The following is a 16,494-nucleotide window of genomic DNA, read 5'->3' as shown; positions in this document are numbered from 1 at the left end:
AGGCCGCCCTGCGTGGACGTGGCCGTGGCGCCACAGCGCTGCTCCTTGGCTGCCGCACGCGGAGCTGCGTGGCGGCCATGTGCAGCCCCTCTGCGAACCGGGGCGGCTGCTCCTCACGTGGCGGGGGCTCTCCGAGTCCCCGTTACCCCTCCTTGTCCCCCTTTATTGCCGCGGCATGTCCGTGCGCGCCTCCTGCCTTTAGCAGGTAACTCGCTCCAGGAGGCGCGATCCCAAGCGCAGGGCGTACGACATCGTCCGTGCCTTAAAACTGGGCCTCCCTTCGTTGCCCTAGCTGATAAAGAAGAGGGGCTCACGGCACGCATGTGGGTTTTCTCAGTGGAACTGCTTCAGTTTCGATGCTCTGTACTCGTTCCCCAGGATCCTGCTGTAACGTTCTCTTCCCAGCTCCTTGAATACATAGTCTGTGAAGCCATATCTCATGACGCTGCTATTAGCTGACAAATTCATAATTAGTTTATGTATGGATTTCAAATACCAAGCTCTGTAGCCTTCTGATGATTTATATCCTATTACTGCGTAGGCTCCAGAGTGTCCCTGCAGGAGTCTTCCCTGGCCGTACAGGGAGTGTAAACATTGGTTGCAATGGGAAGCTGCTTCATAAAAATTACATATACATTTTAAAGCCTGGATCGTTTGGTTGCAAAACACCAAGCCAAAGAAATATACTCCCTTAGCAGGGTGTCTGGTTCCATGACTTTGGCTTGCTACAGCCAGCAGAGGACAACACACAGTATCGGGGCGTAACAACCAGGTCAATTGCACCAACTTATGGTCAGGTAAACAGAATGCAAAAGGAGGGGGAAAACTCTCACTGAAAGTCTTAACTCCTCTCTCGTTTTTTCAATCTGTATTAAATTAAATAACTATTCTGCTATCGTCACGTAAGAATACAGATTTGTAGTACTGCTCTTCCTAGTGCAAGAATTGAGAAATACTACTGAGAAATTGGGAAGAGACATTTTGTTTTTAAGTTTTCCTGTTACTTTGCTCTCTGCTGATAAGCTTATGTCAGTCTGTGTACAAGCCAAATTCAATCTGTGATTATGAAATTTTTTTCTGACAGAATACAAATTCTGTAGGCTATGGCATAGTTATGTTATATAGACACACCGTGTCCTCCATGCCTACAGACCACACAGACTTCTTGTTAGAAAGGTTTGACTTTTTCTACCCTGGGTATATAAAACTTCCATTCCTCCTCCTTTTCCCTCCACCCACAAACCAAACCAAACTGTTTCCATGTTTTAGACTTCAAAACAGGTTCCCAATGTCAGCCTCTCATTATGTACATCAGGGGCATGATGTTTCCTCACAGTGGGGTACATTGCCTGTTCTGCCTTCAGAGAAAAACAGACTTTCACAAGAGATGAACCAATCCATCTCACTGAATGTGAGGGAGCTTGTCAGGGCCCTGAGAGCACCTCTCCCCTCCCTGGGGGTTTAGCTGCCTTTGTGCGAGGCCAGCTCTGCTACAGTGCGGTCACGTAACCTTGGATCAAACTGCAGTGAAAAAAGCTGCGTGCGAAAAAGCTACGAGAGGCCTCCTCAGTGACCCCTTCCCCCTTAACCTGGGCGCTGCGTTCAAACTCGGGCCCGTGCCTGAGCGACGCGGCAGGTACGCCCGTGCCTGGCTGCCTGCCTTGCTGATCCTGACCCACCGACCTGACCTCCCAGCTCGACCGCACGCCTGCCTCGTCACTACGGGCTTGGCTGGAGATCCGGACTCTTGGCTGACCCTGCTTGCTGTCACCAGACCCACTCTGCATTTCTGTTCGGGCACGGTGGGCCGGAGCCCTTGTCGGCGAGGTCGCTGCCCTGCCTGCCTTGCCGTGACGTTCGGCTCCTGGCTCAGCTTCCCTTGCAGAGCAGCCTGCCCTCGCTGCTCCCTGACAACTTAAATGTGCTCGGCTGCAAGCCTGTGCTTGCATGTTTTTTTCTGATAAATGTCATGTTTGCTTTCAAAACGACAAAAGCAGAATTTTCTTTTGCAGTTTTGAGGTGTTTCTTCAACAAGATATGCAGATGTCAATAGCCCTTGTAAAGCTTTTTCTTCTAATTTTTATTACATCTTCACAGATCTGATCAAGAAAGGGTGCCAAAATGACTAACGTTAGCTTGAGGAGAGGGTCTGCAGTATTTATGCTTTTTTTCCATAGTGCAAGATTATGAATGACTTTCCATAGTTTTTCACATTAACTTTCGATGATGTAGAAGTGATATGAATGTAGAAGATGATAGACATGCATGATATCATTGCTATCAGCTTAAAGTAATGTATTTGCAAAAAAAAAAAAAAAAAAAAAAACCCAACAAATTAACCAACTAGAGCCAATAGAATTATAACAATGTTCTCCTGTTGTGCCTGTTTCAAAGCACATTTAAAGATTACACCTTGCATATGATGAAGAATAGCTAAACAATAAAATATGACAGACAGTTTCTGGAATTTAATTTATATCCTAGAATAATAAGACTGAGGTTAAAGACACACTACAGTCATAGTACTTTAATATTTATATGAAGTCAAATTCAGGGTCTAGATATCTAATCTAATGCAGTGTACTTATCTCTTACTATATATCTGGATCCAGATGCTAATTTAAACTTGCATCAAGTTCAGGTGTTCTCTTCTTACAGAATAGTTCCATGACTGACTAATTCTTTATAGTCTAAGATTTACTACTACTTCTTAACCAGTAAAATTTCTTTTATAATTGGTGTCAAAGCCATCATTCCTTTTCTTAAGCTTTGTGAGTCTTCTAATCTACTTTTTCTGTCACTGAGAATGTTGTAAGTGAATAAACCTATGGGTGTTTTCAAATAGCAATCCTTTTTATTGGGAAGGAGAAAATCTCATGGGAGCAGCTTTTTCTTCAGTGTATCTTTGATGTAACTGTTAGTTCCACAAGCACGTGAGATTACAGAATCTCTTTTTAGAATTTTTCTATTAAAGCAAGTTGTTAGACAATACATCTTATTTTACCTGCATTCTTTGCAGAAACTGATAGCTGTAATTAAATCTCAATACCTGAATTCATAGCATTTGGATAAAGTTTGGATAAAACCTGAATCTTGTCTCAAGTAGGGACACACAGACTCCAAGCTTTGGGTCCCATGGAACCTCTTATATTTGAGAGACAAGTATAACTCTATTTGAAAAAAAATATATTGAATATAAAAAATCATGAGATATGATTTTGAATACACTCAAGGAGATGCCATGAATTAAGCTTATTATTATTTAGTATTTTAATAAGTTAAATAGTATTGATTTTATAAAAATTACTATTATTTCTTCACAGGAAAGGATCTTTCTATACTGCTATTGCAATACTGTAATGGCTTTATATGGATTTCTGGGAAAGATTGCAATAATGACATTAAGTGGTTGGTAGATCTTGTTCCAGATCTCTTAGGTAACTAGTTATAACCCTGTAACCAAATTATACTCCAGACGTGATTGCCAGTATTTCCAGTCCAGATTGTAAGAATTCAGGTCATTCTGCTTTCGTGGTTGTAAAACTTAATCAGTCTGCCCAGTGACTCATTTTTTAACAGAGACTTTAATAGAGACTGTATTTAGTATATTTGAACTACTATAGCAAAATGAATACTGCATCTTGGCAATCTTAGAGCTGGAAACCTAAGAAAGGAGAGGTCCATTTACTAAAGATGCCATTACTGAAGAAACTCAGAATAACCTTGTAGCAAGGCTCGGATCTTGCTAGCAGAGGACAAACAATACTTCCTGGTCCTCTGTTAAAATCCATTCATCATCTGAGTCCATTTTGACAAAAGAGGAGTTTGAATTTAGGTCTCTCCCACCATTTCTCTCTTGTGTAAAAGTGGGTGGGAGCTCTTAATTCAGTAGTGTTTTGAAAGAAAAATGCTACTATGTTTCCTGCCCTATGACTCTCCTTTAGTTCTAGCTTTAAGTCACTGTATCAAATTTAGAATGGATGTCTCAACAGATGCAACAGATTCTTTGCTTTTGTTTAGTAATTCCCAAGCAATTGTATCTGTGACATTTTTCCTAAGCCTCCCACAGAGATAGAGACTATCATATCAAGTTACAGTAACAGCTCTTAAAATAAAGAGTAAAAAGGGACAGATTCTTAAAGCTATTTAAGAGTGAATCTATTGGAATTTTCAAGAAAATTATATTAATTATAGGCCTAACTAAATGATTTCTAGGCCTCGGTTGAATTCAGTAGGAACTAGACTTCTAAGTCACTAGAATACTCACTGGGGTTTTCAGAAGCAGCCAACTGCATCTTTGGGCATCTAAACCCTTCGAAAAGATAGCTTTAGGGATAGCTTTTCCCTCCTCAGGGAAAACAAAGTCATGTGCTGTAATAATCTCGTCTGCAAAACAAGATGTCGAGATGACTCTAGTGGAAAAAATATTGATTTTATTTTTTTCCACGTACACAAATAGCAAAGGTCAAAAATAACGTTAAGGTACAAAGAGTGTGAGGTCACTTAAGTCAAATAAAGTTTGTTTTTTACTGAGAACCACATGAGTATAGACTTACTTTAAGAATTGACTGAAAATCTTACACAGTATTGCAGTCAAAGAGATCACACTAATATTTATAATTCACTACACTGGAATGTTTTATGTATTTGTGTGTCAGTGTTCAGGAATAATTGAAACGGTACCATGCGTTAGATCTTTAAGGGCTGTTTTGATACTTCAGAAACCAACACTGGGGAAGAAGGTTTATTAGATGACTAACAGAAGTTATTTCTAACTCCATTCCCACCAAAATGCATATGAATCCAAATTAGAAACACACTTGGCAGGTGGGAGATGACTTCTATCTTCTGATAATCTCAGTTTGATCTACTGAACCCAGGAGAACCTATTCTGAGATAACATATGCTCTGAGGAACCTGAAGATGTAAATGAAACCATCAAAGCCTGTCTTTTAAATTTGGCCCAGGAAATGCAAGTATTTTAGTAGTATTTGAGTTGCATATCTGGCTGAGTCTTCTTATCATATTAGTGACATTGACAATGCTCATGTCTTGTAGCAATTCCAGTTATTAGAAAACTATAAAATACATTTCGATTAGTTTGTTTCTTTTATACAGTATGCATAAGAGGAAGAACTGCAGCAGTGCTCTAATTTCAAATATGAAATAGTAATTTTTGAGCACCTAGGAACCTTGGATTTGGCAGGGAGGGAGGGAAGACAGCTGACTATAAAAATCGGTGACCACTAGGAAGCAGATGATATTCCAAACTAGAGAAATAAATGAGTGAGCTGTATGCATTCTTTCAACCGGCAGAGTACACGTCTGCAAGCCAGAACATTATGTAGCTTCCCAGCAGCCCCTACTTGAAATTACAGACATCCCTTTTTGTAACAGACTGAGTATTCCAAGAGGTCTCGCCCTTGATCGCAGCTGCTGCTGTTGTCTCATCTGGAACCACAATTTCACTTTTTCTTATCCTTATTTATGCTCCTTTTTTTCCTGTCAGCTTGACTTTGCACCCTTCTTTCTTCATTCTCCCAAACTTTCTTGATTTGCCTCTACCATATGGGGATACTTAACAATTCTTAACACTTCTGTAAGTGAAAGTCAAATGTCTCACAGGGGGCTCAGACATGCTTACACCAGCCTGGAAAGTTAGCTTTAATACTGTGATATGATGGACATCTCTGATAGAACAGGCATGGAAATGAGGGTACACTCAATCCTTTGCTGGAAAAGGGCAGTGGTTGGATTGATGGGAAAACTATGAGGCACTGAAATGTCATCATTAATCCACCCCAAGATATCTGACTCAAGAGGGAAGCGCAAAGTTAAAATTTGGAATCAGTAGCAGGGCATGAGGAACAAAAGAAACAGGACTGCCAGAAACAGTGAGATAGTGACAAATACAGCATAATACATTTGAGCAACTTAGCAGTTGACCTGGGCCCATTAGGATTGGATTCTTTCTAATACACATGCACTGTATCACTGTGGTATCTAAGAAGTGTAGTATCAGAATGCAAATGAAATGATGGAAAATGTATGCAACAAATTTCAGTTTGCATCAGTCAGAGGCACTTTGTCCACTTCCCCAGCATGGTGTAACAGGCATTCAGGAGGAAGAGCTTCTGCACATGTTCACAATTGAAGAGAATAATCATGACTTCTGCTCCTGGCAGAGGAGTTTCTACCTGTCATTTTAGCAGGCAGAGGATGGGGCTATGCAAATGTGTATAGTGTACACAGTATTCTGTAGAAACTGGAAGAACAGTTAGATGAGTTGCCTCATGCCTGTTAGGATACTGTTGGCTCTTCAGAAGTGATAATCACATTTCTGTTTGGGAGGAGTCAGTTTCTTTCATCAGATGTGTATCTGTGGGATCATACCTATCCTCTAATGACCTTGCTAGATGTTCACCTTTATTTTCGTTTGGGAACCTATTAGGAGCTACTTTTATCTACTGTCACCTGCTGTGCCTTTTCTTATTTTTCCATTATACAGTTAAGACTTAAAAATTACAAAACGAACACAAGTAACACCTCTCAGGAGCTAATTTAAATCAAATGCAATGAATGAGAATAACAAACAGTAAATAACAGGGGAAGAGGAGGAAGAGGAGGATTATGCTCCTGTGTTAAGTATTTTTGGCTCACCAGGAAAATATTTTGAGTATGCATTCTATGGCATTTAACTCTTTTTAAGATCTCTCTTTTCTCCTATTTGTTACTTTCCATGTGTGCTTCTCTGAGGGAAAAGTGCCTTTGACTGAGATGGCTTTGTGGGAATATTAAATTAGTTTCAAACATTTCAAGGAAGGAGGGAGGGAACTGGAGACTATGCCGTACGGTGGAAGACAGTGAAGTGCAGTGAGAGGAAGGCTATGGAGTGGGTAGCCAGATTGGCATCATTAGCAATCCCCAAAGGAAGGCCCTGATGGGCAACCCTCAATGGTAATTACAAGAAATTCAGGAAAGAGGGTAGGAAGGATGCAGTCAAAGGATTTGAATGGGGAAAGAAATGAGCAAAAGCAATGGAGATTATTTTGTTGCATAGTTTTGGATACCACACTTCAAGTCTGAAGAACAGCGAAATATTTCCAGTGATAATAACAGCTGAAAGCAAAGAGTTTGGAATAGCAAAAAGAAATCTTGCTTTTTGCCAGCTTCAACTGAACTAGCAACCAGATATCTGTAAGGTTATGTCAGAAAAAAAATCCAAGTTCATGACTGGGAGAAAACAAAACAGACAAAAGTACAAAGGTATTGCAGAAACATGATTGCAAACAGAGAACAACAGGACAGAAAGGGACAAAGGATGGGACTGGGAAAGATGGAACAAGGAGAAGGAACTGTCTAATGGGATGTTAAAGCAGAAATTACAGGGTAGGTAGCCATGAAAGCCAGATAGGGGAAAGGAGAATTTAAGTCTGTTGTAGATCTAAGAGATACAGCAGAGCACTTACTAGAAGACATTGTCAAAAAAACCTTGTCATTTTGCTGGTATTCTGATCAGCAAGATTCTTGTGTTCAGGTGATGTTTTCTAACACCGTTTTCCCTTAGACGCTGGATATTTGAAAGGTCATTTTAGTGCTACAATCACCCATCATTGACGAATTCTGCTATCTTTGTACATAGTGCCGTAGTCCACAGGTGTCTGCATCATGGGGCTTGCTTCACTGTGTGACTTTCTTCTCTTTCTTTTTATTTTGTTTCTTCTTTGTCTTCTACCATTTTTTCTGTGAATCTTGAACCTCTTCTTCTTCATCCACTTCTTAACTTTTCTAATCTGTGGGCTTACACAGAACTTTCTGCCTTCTATGTAGAGACTGCCAGAAGGAGAAATAATTGTCAGTTTCAAAGAAAAAATGTAAAAAAAAAAACCCTCTCTTTTTAAAATTATCATACATATCATTCACATATGTAGGCCGCAAAGTTATACTTGGCTATATAGTGTCTATTAGCTTCTGTTCCTTTTCAAATACTGTAAAAGTTAGGATCTAAGGTTTTCACAATTACACCATTTTCCAAAATCACAAAAAAAGCTTTTCTTCTTCACTGAGTCTGAAGACAATCACAGTGTAAAACAGTACATTTGTATTGGCAATACATAAGTAGAGCATTTTTATCATCATCCTCATATAAATGTCTAAGAATAAAAAGTACCTACTAGGATTTGTTTAAAATTTATCAATCTCAACCAAACAGTGTGATGTTGTACCACCCCCCAAAAATACATTTATCAAAAATAGTCTATGTATGAAAGTGAAGCTGATTTAATGAATTTAGGCAAGGTTTGTAGGGAGACTGGACCAACAGTTGGGGAAAAAAGAGAAGCCTTAAGGTGCATAAATCCTTCTTCAGTGCTGAAAGAAAAGCAAGTTTTGAAGTTAGTGCAGGCTGGATAATGATCAATATTAATACTGAAAATTCAGTTGTAACAATCAGAAGTTTAAATAACACACAAAAGGACAGTTTTAAAATTACACAGGACCTTATTTTTCGTTGAATTTATGTTAACATGCTAAGATTTTACTTGTTTAAATGGTGCCTAATAGTTTTTAATTTGAGGGTACCCCTTTCACAGAGAATCAGCCAAAACATCTCTTACATAACAGCTTCTAAGTGACACAGGCCATCAGCTTTCTGGATGTCAAACTTCTCCACTCTTTGGAGAATTCCTTTGGGAATTTCATCTGAAATTTTCGTGCAACAGCTAAAGGCCCCAGGAAACAAAGCTGAAAAGAGTAATAACAAAATTAGAAATAACATAGATATGAAGGGGACAAGCCATAGCTTGACTTGTCAAGGGTTAGTTCATCTTATATCTTATTAGATGAGATAGCATCCTTTTGACTTCTCCAATCAGAGTGTCATGTTTTTGTTGTTTAAAGAACAGCTTCCCCATCTCTTCTTATGCACACATCTGTAAAGGCTTGGTACAGTAAAAAAAAAAGAAGCTTTAAGTATTTTATTTGTGGAAGATCACCAACATTAATGACACTGGAAGCGTTTAGGAGTGTAATTTAAAAACACTGCCTTGCAAGGTTGAATCAGCCCCATTATCTTTTGTTTTTGAAACAATTAATGCTGTTGCTCAGTTTTGTGCTTTCCTCTTCCCCTTCCCTTTCCTTCTCCCAAGGGCTTGGAGGTTCAGGACTGAATGTATCTCTGCTAGGGAATGATCTCCTGCAGATCTTTATCTGCTTGCTAATACCACCTTGATAGAAAAGTCACTGAAGCTTAAAAAGCACATCAAAACTCAAGAATTTTTGATGACAAATATTAAGATTTTGGTGTTTGCTTTTCTTCTGAATTAGTACAAAACTATAATTTCTAAAAGGGATTCCCTCCATCAGCTCAAGGACATCCAAAACTATGTGGTTGAGTGATTTATCGAGGGTGTGAGGGTCTCAGGTTCAAACCCTTGCTTCAAAATGAGCACGGCAAGGACTCCTATGTCCCCATCAATGAACGGGAGCAGTGGGAGGGGGTATCCTTTCTCTGTATTTTGAATAAAATTATTTTCCTGGACTGTAAATCAGGCTATTCCTTAGGCAATCACTTAGTCTTAGAGTGCAAGAGTCATCGCGCAAGAAAAAAAGAAGCAGGAAAATCCTGCTGAAAGAAAGGCACTTGTAAACGGGAAGATGAAGAAGCCTTTTAAAGAGTTTCCTGTAAGCAAGAAGATTGTGTGCTCTGTTTGCTACAAGGGGCCTCGCCGAGGACTGGAAAAATGGAAGACGTCAGCAAAGCTGCAGCAGTTAGCTGTAGCAGCTAGCAGTGTAGCAGGAGTTGCTGAAGGCCAGGCACACGATCAGCTACAGCTTGCGGGAGGCCTTCAAACCCGGTGGGACAGGCAATAGATCCCTGGGACTTCACAGTCACAAACAAAAGAGGCTGAAAGAAACCCGCTGGCCTAGCAGCTGCCTCTTCATCAAGCCAGAGAGAAGGACTATAAATAGTTGTATGTTGCAGAAGGATTAATTATTTCATGTTACCTGGATTATTTCCCTGTTGTCCTTTCCTTTTCTGTCTTCGGTAGCGTACTGTTGGGGAAGCCAATTAATTCGTGTTTGCAAATGGAAGTTTAGCTCACTGAGCATCAAGAAGTAATTTTTTCTGAGGGCTCAAGACAGTATTAGTGACACTAAAATACGAACTTTTGCTGCTGCCAGTCAGCTTCTGGCAGAAGGATTATGCAGGATAAAAGCTCGAGGAAGAGTAATTATATCTTGAACTCTGTGTGAGGTTGTCAGCTGTGCTTTTTGGAGAGGTCTAGTCCCGTGCTTCTTTTGGCAAAACGTGACAAGGCCAGTGCTGCCAGACTCCTGTGGAACAGCTGGATATTACAGAAGGTCTTACAGTGAGGCAGCTGTCTCCTAAACTTTCACACCTATTTGCTCTACTGTCTGGCTAAAATATCTTGCCTTTATCCCTTTCTGTACTTAGAAACACCACTCGCTCTGTTCCCCAGGTCTGCGCCATCTATACTGCACTGTCCTTTGCACACCTTATAACTGAAAATGAATAAATAAATTCTGTTTCAGTTTTATAGCTGTATAAGGAAAAATACACACAAACTCATATAAGGAATATAAAGCAAAATTCTTGATGCCCCTAGGTGGGCTTATGAATATCTCATTAGTCACTCGTGACAGATTCCCTTGAATAAGTAGCAATTTTAGACTGAATGCAATTGCCTGATGCTCAGTCAATCTTTGAACTGCAGCATTAAACACTCACATCTAATTTATACAGCAATGCAAAAAACATTACCTCTAAATAGGAGAACACACAACAGACTGCATGTGAAGCTAGTGCACAAGCCAAAAGAAAGCAGGTTGAAGTTTTGCAGGAGAATGTGAATGAAATGGTGCTCATCTGCTACAGGGACAAAAAGCATTCCTTACAGAGACTGAGAACCTGCTAGTGACTTTTTATTGGAGGTGTGTGTTTAGGGAGGCTGTCTTTTCTCATAGGGTTGTATGGATGTTTGCCTTGTGGCATTCTGCATAGTATATACAGGGCACGGGTACTACCATGGACTTGTCTTCTGCTCTCTTGTGTGCAGTTCTGTATCCTTTGTGAGGTGTTGGATGCATGGGCTCCACCATGGAGCAATAATTTTTAAAATTGTTCATATTTTTAGGTCTGGATTCCAGGGCTTATTCACTTTGTCTCCTTCAAGATGGTGAAGAGAACAGAACCTCGGTGTGGCTACCACTGGAAACACTTTTGAGGCATGATATAAGAGTAAGACTATATATACTGAGAAAAGTATAAGGTCACCAAAGTGCAAATGAACTAAACCTGGAGAATCAATTGCACTTGAAGAAAGCGATAACCAATTCTCAGGATCCTATTGCACTAGATGACACACAGGCCACGCAGTACAGCTGGAATGCAGAGCGTAAGGAAACACAGGCTGAAAATTGCCAAAACACTGTGTGATGCTGATGTGACCAAAGAAACACTAGTATCTAGTGCTTTATTGGAAGGTGAAATTTCTGCCATTCCTAGCAAAATCAAACCATGCAATACCTCACACATTACTGTCTAAAAAGAAAATGTTGTGTGAACACACGTCTTTTTTCTGTGAAGCAACACAGTTTAAGAGGGAACCCACCTTCCACACTGCACAGGCGACCCTCTCTCCAACCAGCCCAGCATTAGTGGTATAACTTGATTGTAATAACTCTAGCTAACTGCTTCAGGGAAGGCACTGACTTTCTTATTTTTATTTGTTATTCGAACCTTTTAACATTTACCCTTTTTTTAATATCAAATTTATCCTTTCTTATCTTCAAGAGGAAATACATGCTGGAGCTTTCACAAGAGAACCTTTGTGTTCCCGAAGTGAAATTCAATTCAACAACCTTTAAAATAAGAATAAATGCTCTTGTCTAATCTGCTACACAGTCTTTCATTCAATGCTGCCAATTTTACTGCAGGTATTAGAGTGTTTGGAATGCTGTAAATCCCCAGTGCTGACGACAATGTGATGACAGAAGAATATCAGGGTTTTCAAAAACAAAATTGTAAAAATTCATTTTTTACTTCAAGAGCAAAAAATATTCTGCTCCACATTTATACAAAAAAATTTTGCTCTCTGTCATTTTTCTGGTAGTGTCTGGCAAGGCCGTGTTTGTGACCATGCCTGGGTGCAATTTTGGCCACCAGAGGGCTTTCCTGACTTCTGTTCCAACAGCTACTGATACACAGATCCACAAGGAAAGGAAACCTTCCTGAATCTGTATTTACCAGGCCAAATTTTATTTGTATATTTGTGCTGTGACACTGAAATGAATGCGCAACGGCCAGCCTAAGAACAGCCTTCTGCTAGTTGGAATCAGGCTAGGGTGTGCCTGTATCCACACAACCTTATGCAATTCTGCCTGTTTTTATGAGGGTTATTGTTAAATGTGGAGCATCATTTTATGAGGAAAATTAGGTGATGAAGATATTTCTTCTGTGCCAGAGAGTTCAATATAAAGGAACGCAGTCTACGAAAACCTTTACTTTGACCAGTGTATGCACATGCCATTCCTATCATACAAGACCTGGTTGACTGGCCAGATAGTAAATCTAATGGAAGAGAACTTGCAGAGCCTCCTCAGGCCGGCAGGTGCAGTAGCCATTTTAACTGGACAAAGTTTTAATGCAGATTTGTCCATGTGTTGTCTAAATCCATAGGCAACTGAGCAGTTTCTGCTCTTAATGACTTGAGAAAAGAGCATCTTAAAGGCTGAAGCTCTCTGGGATTTGGGAGAGTTTGTTACCTTCGCTGAGAACACAACTTATCTCATAATAGAAAATTACAAAGGAAAACTAAGAATTCAAGCAAAGGACTGGCTACTCGACTCTGTTTTGAAATGTTTCACTTAAAATGCAAGAAGACAAAAAGCAATATTATTTTATTAGATCTCTAAAATCCTGAGGACATACTACATTGAATGCCGGGCAAAGCTGCAAGCAAAGCCTCTTTTTCTGCATATAAGAAACCAATTACATGAAGTGTATCACAAAAAAAGTTGCTTGAAATCTTTGCCATCCAGAGCAATCTGATTTTAAAGGAAAAAGATCAAGGGCTCTTCTAAACATATTCCCTCTCAAGAAGCTTGGAAAGGAGGAAATTGTAGTTGAGTAAGAGATCTCTTTAGACAATTAATTTTTTTCTATGGATTCCCTCGAGAAATCATTTATGCTTTTGGCTGTTACAGTGTCTCAGCTACCATGTTCTCGATAATATTTGCTATGATAAATAGCCTGCCTGGCATTTCCTTGTTTAAACCATTTTAGAGTAACACAAAGTCCCCTAATCTGTTATGGAAACATTAAGGAAAAGCTAAGGTGAAACTCTAATTCCACTAAAACAAGTGGCAACTGTTCTATTTAGTTTAATAGAGTCAGGTTTTCACTTTTAAAATTTTCCCAGGCTACAGCACAGACCTTAAAGCTATCATTTTTGATCCCTTACAGAGCTGTAAAGGCTTAAACAGACTCAATTCTAATCAGTCTTTTTTTTTTCTTTAAGAAATTAAAATATAGATAAAGTACAATTTTACTTACTCTCAGATGTCTGGCTGACCACAACTGTTAGAATAGCCAAAACAGTGACTAAGTTCACATCCATTCCTTCTAAGTGCTGAAGGTATACTGCAACAGAAGAGGCTGTAAATTACAGGAAATAAAGTATGACCCTACCTCCCTGGCTTCTGTGGAAGAACATTATTTAAAGCCCCACCCTTACCGGCAGCTAGAATAAGGCTCAATTTTGTGCAGCACTTCAGCCGTTCTCAGGTATCCCTCCATATAGTCCTATGGGCTTCGGCAAGATCATTCTTCTTAGCTATACAAACATGGTTACGTGTTTTGCCAGATGTGAAAATAATCCTTTTGCTTAGTTGCATCAATCCTATCCTGTTCTTACCCCTGGATCCTCTCAGTGCTCCTCACCGATGAGATGCTTTAACAATAGAAGTCCTACTGATAGAAAGACTTCAGAAATAAATATTTGCAGGATTAAGGCAGAAGAAAAAAGCTTTGCTATCATGTATCACCTCCCTGTGAAAGCAGAACAGGCAACATCACGGGCCAAACCTGCTGTAGTATAAACAGGCACAATTTTTCAAGACGCCAGTACACTTGCGCTAGCATGGCATTTGACATCTCGGTTTTCAGCCCATGAAAGACCTAAGCAGAGGCCATGTTATTTAGCACACCTTACTCCCTTTTTGAACTGCTGGTAATTACAGCGGCCACGTGATTCATGAAGGATGCTCCAGAATGTATTTGGTGAAATATAGCTGGAGAGAAACTGCATTTGACACATCTCCCTCCATTCTTTTCCTGACTCTTGCTTCTGCAGCCCATTTCAATAGTTCCCTGTGATATCTTTTATCTCAATCAGAACAAAGCCAGGGCTTTCAGCGCAAAAAGAAAAAAAAAAAAAAAAAAAAGAAAAGAAAAGCATATTTGGAGGTTAATAATTTCCATAATGCTTCTATGAGTGGCATCAAAAAAGTCTTTTCCTGACTTTTGCAGGCAATGGGGGAAATGTCTCTGGAGAAAAAACACTCCTTAGATTTCCTGCTACACTTGACATATAATGTGTTCCTGGTCTCTGTCTGTATAGAAATATAGTACTGTATGGATAGCAAGCAGTTGCTGTATTTTGCCCCACTCCACCACTGCCGTTACACTGCAAGCTGTCTACTTAGACCTTTTCTAAGGCTGAACTAGAAAAATCAATTCAGGAAGTCCCCAGACTGTTCAGCTAAATTCACCTTTGCTCTGGCTCATTACGGCAGTTCATAACATTCTTCAATTTCCAGGACACAAGATAGAAGAAATTGCTAACCTCAGAGACTTTAATCTACACTTACACTGTCCCAACACCAGTTTTGCAACTCCATCTAATAATAAAATAATATAATGCAATCAAACCTACTTGCTATCAGTTTTACTTCATAACTCTTCGTTCCTGCTTGACACTGTTATCTACTAGGTTAACAGAATGAGGCACCTGCAGAGTACTAGGCTCTCAAATGAAAGTCTATTGTGTTAAGACGAGTAAGAGAAGGTAAAGTATGTTGCTTGAAGTATATTTTCAGGAAAGTTGCTTATGTTGAAATCAACAAGCTGACTTATTGTCAGCATTTAATTACAGTGGAAAATCTGTATTATAAATACTAAAATACCACTGCCAAAGCTAAGAGAGCTTGCAACACCTTTATTAATTTGCTTCTAGATAAGGACAAGACTATTAGCAGCATTAGATGTCCTTCAAAATAACACAAAGAGGAACAACTTAGGGGAAAAAAAAGAAACACAATGAGGCAGGTGTTACTGGAGTAACATCTACCATGTTAGAGAAACAGGTTCAGTCAGTATTAATGAGATTTTGTATTCCAGTGGCTGCTTGACACTCACGGCAAAACGAGGCGCTTTGTGTACATCAGTGTAACTAAACAGTTTGTTCTGACAAATGCTTCACATGCAATCTTCAGGTACAGTTTTAAAGGCCTGACACAGATTACAAAAGTTTCATTCCAGTAAAAGCAAAACAAGTGTGGAGCGTTATAGCACTGATATGAGGTGGGGGAAGAAACCAAGGCTTTCCACATTTTTAAAGACTGTTTCCTCAGTAAAAAATTAAAGTGTTTCTAGTTGGTTGTTCAGGTAAGCACACATACTATGTTACCAAAAACATACTGAGTAACTAAGTATATCTGCAGATAGCCATTTCTCTGCTGCTGACAGCAAATCACTGCAAACTGAATAAACCCTACTTCTTCAGTTACATTACTCAATTTTAGTTCAAGTTTTATGGATTATGTTCTTTCAGAGTTCACAGTGGGTCCAAAAGAAAGTAAATGTTTATTTACTTCAATGGGAAAGTGCAGCAAGGAAATTAGGATTGTGTCAGACCTGGAACATACCTTCTTCTTGATAATGTGCCAACAATTTAAAATGTTAAAACTATTAGAACAGGGGAAAATGCAGACTGAGAAAACAACTCTATTTTATGCCATTGAGAAATTTAAAATGAAAATAAAGCCAAGAAACAATAGCAAATATTGTGCTATGAATCTACACTAAGGTATAGGCAGCCATCCAGCTTACAAAGAAAGAACAAGCTAGCCACTAATTCTTTTCCCAGAATTGCACTGACTTAATTGACAATGGCATTAGTTACAATCATGGCTAAAGTAAAGTGAAGGGTTTTATTGACATATTGACTTGGATTCCATTCAAAGCTCAAATGAAAATGCTGACCTGCAAGCAGAAAGTATGGCAACAGAAAAGGTAGTCATCATTCTTCTGTTCTGAGAAGCAGAGCACATTCTTGTTTTAGTCCTTTTTTAAGTTCTACCTTCGGTTTGTGAATGAAAAGGCTAAAACTGCTCTTTTAATCTGAGCATGTGAGTTCCGAGCAGAGAGTAATGACTGTGACTTTCTCTGGGTTAGTGCGTATTGTAATATAA

General features: G+C 39.4%; 1 protein-coding gene across 4 annotated transcripts; it reads right to left on the bottom strand.

The window, feature by feature from the left end:
- Window positions 1-2,056: 2,056 nt before the first annotated feature.
- LOC135323552 (C-C motif chemokine 28-like) lies at window positions 2,057-16,494 on the bottom strand. 4 transcript variants are annotated; one of them, XM_064500018.1, is made up of 5 exons: window positions 16,286-16,494; window positions 13,577-13,678; window positions 10,006-10,053; window positions 8,616-8,742; window positions 2,057-7,833 (listed from the first exon to the last, which is right to left on the bottom strand). In XM_064500018.1, the coding sequence occupies exons 2-5, from the start codon at window positions 13,638-13,640 to the stop codon at window positions 7,611-7,613; spliced, it is 462 nt and encodes a 153-aa protein (XP_064356088.1). In that variant the 5' UTR covers window positions 13,641-13,678; window positions 16,286-16,494; the 3' UTR covers window positions 2,057-7,610. The 4 variants fall into 4 exon arrangements, with proteins under 4 accessions (XP_064356088.1, XP_064356089.1, XP_064356090.1 ...); XM_064500019.1 differs by having other exon boundaries at window positions 13,577-13,663; XM_064500020.1 differs by lacking the exon at window positions 16,286-16,494 and adding an exon at window positions 13,758-14,018 and having other exon boundaries at window positions 13,577-13,663.

This window comes from Dromaius novaehollandiae, chromosome W, assembly GCF_036370855.1.
Source record: "Dromaius novaehollandiae isolate bDroNov1 chromosome W, bDroNov1.hap1, whole genome shotgun sequence".
NCBI lineage: Eukaryota > Metazoa > Chordata > Aves > Casuariiformes > Dromaiidae > Dromaius > Dromaius novaehollandiae.
This window is presented reverse-complemented; position numbering and strand designations above follow the sequence as displayed.

Bases quoted from the DNA above. Each gene is read 5' to 3' on its own strand.
- LOC135323552 (XM_064500018.1), bottom strand. From the start codon at position 13,640: ATGGATGTGAACTTAGTCACTGTTTTGGCTATTCTAACAGTTGTGGTC. The intron at 10,054-13,576 runs GTAAGTAAAATT...CTTCCCCAACAG, and splicing joins GGTCAGCCAGACATCTGAGA to TACGCTACCGAAGACAGAAA. The intron at 7,834-8,615 runs GTAAGAGATGTT...TCCTTCTGGCAG, and splicing joins TGTCACTTAGAAGCTGTTAT to TCTCTACATAGAAGGCAGAA.